At 34.8% G+C, this 7,772-nt stretch overlaps 1 protein-coding gene across 2 annotated transcripts; it reads right to left on the minus strand.

Moving 5' to 3' along the window:
* Positions 546-7,092, minus strand: LOC18608676 (ELMO domain-containing protein A). 2 transcript variants are annotated; one of them, XM_018114728.1, is made up of 10 exons: positions 6,991-7,092; positions 5,636-5,738; positions 4,851-4,970; positions 4,394-4,462; positions 3,822-3,937; positions 3,196-3,250; positions 2,985-3,105; positions 2,479-2,526; positions 2,269-2,363; positions 546-1,329 (listed from the first exon to the last, which is right to left on the minus strand). In XM_018114728.1, the coding sequence occupies exons 3-10, from the start codon at positions 4,944-4,946 to the stop codon at positions 1,228-1,230; spliced, it is 702 nt and encodes a 233-aa protein (XP_017970217.1). In that variant the 5' UTR covers positions 4,947-4,970; positions 5,636-5,738; positions 6,991-7,092; the 3' UTR covers positions 546-1,227. The 2 variants fall into 2 exon arrangements, with proteins under 2 accessions (XP_017970217.1, XP_007043545.2); XM_007043483.2 differs by lacking the exon at positions 6,991-7,092 and adding an exon at positions 6,370-6,498 and having other exon boundaries at positions 4,851-4,954.

Genomic DNA, 7,772 nt, shown 5'->3' on the forward strand with positions numbered 1-7,772 from the left:
TAGAATATTTCCTTAATATTTCTTTTATTTTCTTCATTATATTCAAATAGCTGTAATTTCTTTTTAAATGAAGATTTTTGACTTTTAAACTCATTTTAAATACGAATTATGTGTTTTGTACTTGCATATTACGTTTTAGCTAGTTTCAAATTTTTTGAGAAAAAAATGACCAAAATACCTCTGTGGCGAAAATTTTATTTTGATTGTTTTTGATCTAAAATAGTAAATATTCTTTAAAAACTCGATATTTAACAATGATTGCCCACAAGAAAGGAAAGAAACTGATATGTAGTTGCGGGGTTTCGGTTGGTATTCCGGATAATGAGTGTCAATCGTGATGTCGCGGCGATTTTCATGGGCCTGAGGGAGGTTCTGGGTCGTGACACAACATATCTTTCAAAAATCCTATTATTAATTATTTGGGCAAATGATCAGATGAATTAGGTTTAAAACAAAAAAACTTGTTTCGAAATTATCAGATTAAACAAATATAGAGTTACATTTATGTCAGTCAAAGGTTGGATTTTAACCTTTTTTTACCTAAATTGACAGACATAAAAACGTGAATTCTTATCAGATTAAACAAATATCATGTAATTACATGCCACCATCTGGTCATTTGTTCAAAACTGTGGAAATTGATATTTGGACTGATAGACTCAGAAGCAATCTGAAAATTACATGCCACCAACTGGGGCAGGACTTGATAGAGGGCATCAGAATATTTCATATGAAACGGAGAAAGAATTACTTCCATTCCAATAGGGCACCAGAGGCTCCATCAGGAATCCAAATTCTTGAAGCTTCCCGCATATTCATGCAAAGAACATACAGAAGAGCCAGTAGCAGTATGAAAATTCATTATGTAACTGGAGATCGTTAACTACCATCCTCATGCACACCGGTGGTAAGAAAATTTAGAAACCTGAAAGCTAGAGCTCATTGCATCGATTACTAGCACTTCATCCATCCAAATTTTGATAATATAGCTAGTGTCGAATGTCGATCAGGTGCCTTCATAGCCTCAGTAGTTTAAGCTTCTCTAGTGTCTGTTTTAGTGTACAAATCTCAGCTGCAAAGCATCCAAAAACCTTCCTAGAATACATTTTTAACATCTTGAACGAGTCAGTTAATAGCCCTCAAATTTTGAAACGTTCCCATTGATTGGCAAAATTGTTCGAGACTGATCAGCATTTTGGTGGCTCCAAAGAACAGTTAACAGCAGAGCTACTGGTATAACAGGTTGTACGCTGGTAAATCCTGTATTCTATGAACATCATCCAAAGACAGTTCTCTCTGCAGTTGTGTGCGTGTTGCTTGCAAAACCTCCTGCAGGAATGAAAATACTAGAGAATAAGGAGTTGAAATGGCTCATTCACAAAAAAAAAAAAAGGGAAAAAGAGTCAAGTTACACAGTCTTTGGCAACTTATGATTGTCAGTTAAATCCATCTCAAACAAATAATTAATATCGTATAATATACTAACATTCTTTAAAGGAAACTCAAGGAGCCAGCATCGCAGGAAAGAAAAAACGGATCTAGCATACCTTCGGGAAGTAATGTGCTTTTATTATCCAGATGGGACAGGTCAAAGCACAAAAGGAATTAAAAATATGGGCAGTAAACATACTGAAAATTGTCAAAATAAGCAAAGATCATTTGCATTACTGAACATATTCATAAATGTTTTTCCCTTAAGATATTAAATTCTAGGCCAAGAGGTATATTCTTCTTCTGGATAATTGAGCTCCATTCCATCATCCTAAAAGGGGCGATTAACATAGGGAACACACAGCCCGGATAGTCTATTGCGGCTCTGGACCATTTTATGTACCTGGTTGTTTTGATATATGAAAAGGTGCACATGGTGACTGCGGTTAGATATCATCATCATAAAAAAGGCTGTTCCATAGTGTCAATGCCTAGCCACCAGTGATGGTTGAGGAGCATACAAATGCTTCACTAGATGTACTGATTGCCTATAAATCCTTTCATAAGCTTTCATATTCAAAATTACTTCCACTAAATCAATGCAGCATCTTTTTCTGTCCAGTCACCATAAAGAGAATAAGATAAAGAAGAAAAAAAAAGATTGTCACGATTTGGATGATTTGGGATTTCACATAGAGCAGAACTTGAATGATATTAAAATAACAGAAAAAGAAAAGCATAGTTTATAACTTCAGAGTAAGAGATTTTATCAAAATGTGAATGTCAGTCTGTGTCAGTAAGGACGAGAGAGAGAGAGAGAGAGAGAGAGAGATGTACATTAAACTCCATATAGGAAGCGTGCATAGCAAGCCACTGAGCGTCCATCATTTCAAAAGCTATACAATATAGTACATCAAAGGCATTTTCATCTTCTGCAATGTCAAACATTCAGGTCATAAGACTGAATACAAAACTAAGAAACAGAAATCAGTTTTTTAGATACAACAGTGCTTGAGCAGAAAGTACTAAGATCCAAGGTTCTATTACCTCCCAATATTTTTAGGAAATTGAATCCTGGGAGATTTTTTGGTTTTGCTGCAAAAAGAAAGAGGATAGATTACAGAACAGCTAACACATTTTATTTGTATGAATCTTAAACTAGTAAAGATGTTTGCATTCTAACTAAACAGATCCTCTAAACATAACAGAACCTTCAAAATTTGTGCTTTACTGACTTCCTTGAAAATAAATAAATAGGATCTGATCAACAAAAATATCATGATCAGAAGATCGTCAGAGCATATGGATAGTCCACTTAATCTACATTGCAAGACTTCCATGGTGTTTTCCTAGAGTAGAGCAGAGGACATTCAAGAATTACCAAACAAGGTAAAGCATTGACAGAAATAGACTGAGGACAACAATATAGATTATGAATTAAAAATAAAAATTTTTGTTCGCTCACTACCCAGCAACATGGAGTCATCTTAAGCTACTTTGTAAGGAAAATAGTTGAACACATCAATGAAAAGAAATTAATATTGCCTACAAACCTGAATATAAATCCAACATTTGAATCAACATAAATGATACATTGATGCCAGCAACAGCAAATGGGTATTCCCAAGTTGCTCTCTTTCCATCTTGCTTAAATAATAACCTACGAAAAGATGCCTTCATTTTGTATTTTTATATTATTAGTAATAAGCCAATTTTCTTGCAGAAATCTAGACATAAAAAACTAAAAAGAAACAGAAGGCTTACCGGATATGTTCGGCCAAAAAACAGCAAGTTTTCCAGAGAGATGAAACCACAGCCCCTAAAGAGAAGTTCACTTTTAGACAAATAATTGTTATTTCGAATATAGGAAGTCTAGAAAAAGACATAGTGTTTTAAACAATTCATTCAATCAAGTTCGTTGTTGGATATCCTTTCCAACCTCTTAGTTATCTCTATGGCCTTAGAAAGAATCAAAACTTTTACCAAGGTGTGTTTGGACATATGTTGGAGGTATAAATCCATTCCTCATGTATTCTACAACACATGCAGAACATATTCACCCTGTTGGATGAAACTATAACTAAAAGCTGCTGTTAATGACCAAATCCCGCTACTATGCTGATATCCTTGTATATTAGCATCCAGCATAAATTTAATGCAATTATGGAGGGAGAAAGCGCTACATAGAACATAATGGAAAACTTTATTCCTATATAATGTTTATACCGGCTATAGAAGAAAGTTATTCTTAATGTCAACAGAATGATTTGAGATAAAATTACTACAACCTCTAAAGCAATATGTTTCCCTTTTAGCATGACTCATTGTCAGTAAGGGATAGAAAAATAGTTAGTTAAAATGTCAGAAAAAATAGAATGTAAGTACTGTACCGAAAGTCAGTTGATGGATTAGGGCCTTGCCACCCCATTTCTTTCCACTGTTCAGAGATTAAGCCTTTCAAAGCAACATTAGGAAAGGCAATATGCCACAATGCTTTGAGAGCTTCCTGTCAACAACAAAGGATCATAAGATCAACCGTCCACTAATTTACATGGCATTAAAAATGATTAAAATGAAAGCAGAAGATGTAACTATTTGCAAATTGTAGAAATTACATGACAGAGCAAAATACCTAGATATGAGATTTTGTAAGAACTCTCAATTACTCCCCCCACACCCTACCCCCGAACCCCCAAAACTAATCCTAAGATTTAAATGGAGAAAATGATCAGCTGTTTTTACTTCCATTTTGGTTAAATCTAAAACAGAATTAATAAATTGATCCCAATTTAGTTATGGTCCACTAAACCAAACATAGACTGAGAAGATCCAACTGCCTAAGTCCTGTCTTCTTATAGAAAAGAAACAGTTGATGTTTATGATTTGGAACCAAGTCTTAATCAAAGTTAGAAAAGATAACCTTTGAGAGAAAGATGGATGTTAAAAAAATTAAATAAAGTACCTGATGGTTAGGATGAGTCTCGTCAAAAGGTGTTTGTAATCGTTCTTGAAGCTTTTGAAGTCTTTGTTCCTAGTCAGAAGTTAAAGAAACAATATCAATTTTATTATTACTGAGGCTCTGCATACATACATATGTATATATATCAAAACAAATCACACCAAGAAAATCATAGCTTAAACAGGACAAATGTCATAAATTCTCTCAGCATATCTTCAAGCTGAAACCCTAAGAAATGACAGCAAAAAGTAGTTCCTACACAAGTAAGTCTGATTTTCAATTTTCAAACCTAAGGGATTGGTTTCATGAAAATGCTAAATTCAATATCTGATAACAATGTGCATAGACATTCCATGGAAACAAATATTTTCCTTATGGAAAAATTAAATTAGACATAAAAAAAAGTTGAAAACATATAGATCACAATCAGCACTAATACTTGAGTAACTTTCTCAATTACCTGAATAGGAGACAAAGGGTAGTCAAGAAACTTCTCATTACGCTTATTGCTTGAGCGATTAAATAGCCCTCCTATCCATGATCGTGATCCAACCATAGCATTAGCTACAACAATATAAGACTGATCAGATATTAGAGAATGTGCTGTAAATGGATTATTTGCTAGTCAACAAGCCTTTCAATGTTGAAATTGGTTGATACAGCCTTAAACATTGCATGTTATTGGAGTAGTTTTACTCTACTTAATTTCTCTAGACGGTACATGTCGAGACTTGAGAGACAGGAACAAGAAAAGAAGTATAATGAACTCATACAGAACCAATCTGAACAAAGAAAGCTAAAAGAACTGGACAAATTTCTAGAAACCAAATTTGCCATATTAGTAATAGTTTATGTTGTGTTCTACACTCTAAGACATTTTTTAGCTCTTTCAGTATTTTTTTTTTTTTTTTTTAAATTGCCATTGACCTGTCAGCCTAAAGCCTATTCCAGCAATTTCCATGAGATCCCAATGTGAAAGGAAGAGCTCGAGGCAGCTCATGTAGGCTTGGGAGATCAGAAAATTCCAACAAGTTAAGGTTTAAAATTATTTTCCCTCTGTTTGGCTACTTATTAAGCTATGCCATAATGTTCATTTCAGTAAATATGCATATCAATGAAAAGTAAAACTTGAACAAATATTTCATGCCAAATATACAAAGACAATTAAGACCATCCTAATTTGTGTCGTTAAAGATATTCAGCCTAGATAGGAATGGTGAGAGAAGTTCAGGAAAATCTACTCACTAAAACATCGAGCCAACTGTGATATTACGTGAGTGGAACTGTGTGTCCATTCCAACTCTTCATCGCCCTTCTTTTGTCTCCAGTAAACTTCATCCTCATCAACCTACATTTGAGTTTTCGGCGCACTTATCAGTACCAGTTAGTTGCATAAAATAAAACTGCCATAGACCTGACAGAGGGTGCTAGGCTCCAAAACTCATAACTCTTTCCACAAGGTTGAAGGTTCATAATTGGAAGCTAAACGTTGTACATTGTGCCTGTAGATTGCTAACGTAATTAAGCTCTTAACTATCATTATATAATGAATTCATTCTCCCACAATAGAAAACAACGGACATAATTAACTATAGAAATGGAGGAAATTTGTAATCTTAACTTAGGCCTATAAAAGTAGCAATAACCCAATGAATATAGACACTCTTTGAAATGAAGAGGTAGTCAATCAAAAGCTGCCAAACTTTATAACAACTTCATATTTAAAAAAAAAAAAAGAAAACATTATAAATTGATGAGACCTGCCAATAGCCAAGCACAGAGAAGAGAGAGAAGTAAATTTCTAGGCAGAGAAGCTGACAGTACCAAATATCTATATGATCAGTTGATTCAGTTGAAATATTACGTTTACAAAAGATTACTCACAAACACAGATTAAGCTAACAGGCATATTTATTAGCCTTGCAATAGCAACACTGATCAAAATTAGAGAGAGAAAAAGGAGGCGTGGGAAGGATTACTCTGTGAAGAGAAGAGCAAGAAGGAAAGCATTGTCGACGCTTCCTTAATCTCATGAGGGGACCAAAAAATAAAAGATTAGATTCTTACATTCTTTTTAACCGAAAGCAAAAGGAAGAGAAATGAAAAAAAATAACAAAATAAAGGAAAAAAGAAAAGAACGGGGGGTCCAAAAAGGATTGAAGAAATGGGTAGCAAATGATTGCGGTGAACTCATGCTCCAACCCATTCCCCTCTCATTATTCAACCCCTCATCATTCCGTCTCTCTGAAAGAGATAGGGAGTCAAGTAATAGAATAATGACACAAATACAAAGATACCCAGAAGATGAAAAGATGTAAACTTTTTGTTGAGAGCAAAACATTAAGAGCGCAATCAAAGGTCACTTTTTGCACAACTTTACACTGTAAGAAGGTTTTTTTGTATCCCAAAAGAACAAATACTAGATAAAGGTTGTAATGCAAAAGAAAGAAACGTAAAGAGAAAAAGTCGTAAAAGGTAACAGCATATGTTTCTTCTCTGCAAACATTGACATGCAAGACAAAACTCACGCCCCCACAAACGCACGCATAAGGAATAAAGAAATAAGAGTAAAACTTTTACTCCGAAAGGGTTTTCTCTACCTGTTATTATTGCATGTGTTGAGAACAAGTGTTGGTGATTGTTTCGTTGAGGGACCCGATTGGGCAAAAGGGTGGGGCCAGAACTGGTTGAGAAAGGAAGAGGAAGAGGAAGAGAAGGTGAAGAATGGCCGCATGTTAGTTCTCAGATAGAATTTGCATAGAAACAATCGTCAGTTCGTTGGTTGGGGGGCCGAAGTTGGGAAGCAGTCTTTGTTATTTTTGTCTCTCTTTGCCTAATATGGGCATGCCAATTGAAGCCAGTCGGTTCCCTGATTACTTGCCTTCATCGTAGCACTCGGCTGTGTAATTGACATATAAAATATTTTGTTTTAATGTCTCTGACCCTCTGGTTTCTTCTGCTCTAGCCTTGCCTAACTTGGGTTAAATCAATACTCCGTGAAACATCATGATGGATCGGAAGGACAGTTGGATAGCGGTTATCACGTAGGCGTACTACAACTAGGTATCAAACCACCAAGGTAGATCCAATCTATTCAGCCTAAAAATTTCTACGACATTTTACTCTAATATTTGTATTTAAATTATTTATGGTTTCCTACTCAAATGATTTTTATCACTGCAGAACCAAAAATAGGACTAAATATAACAAAAGTCCAACCGAAGCATCAAATCATGAACGAACTTGTTAAACCTTATATTTCTGTAAAATTACTAGGTGATGCCGGAGGAAGGTATTTCCTTAATCCTAATTTTCCAAGATGAATATGCCTTATCTAAGCTCTTACGTCTTACTTAAAAAAGAAAACCGTATAAACTGAGCT

The sequence above is a fragment of the Theobroma cacao genome, chromosome 2 (assembly GCF_000208745.1).
Source record: "Theobroma cacao cultivar B97-61/B2 chromosome 2, Criollo_cocoa_genome_V2, whole genome shotgun sequence".
NCBI classification, from domain to species: domain Eukaryota; kingdom Viridiplantae; phylum Streptophyta; class Magnoliopsida; order Malvales; family Malvaceae; genus Theobroma; species Theobroma cacao.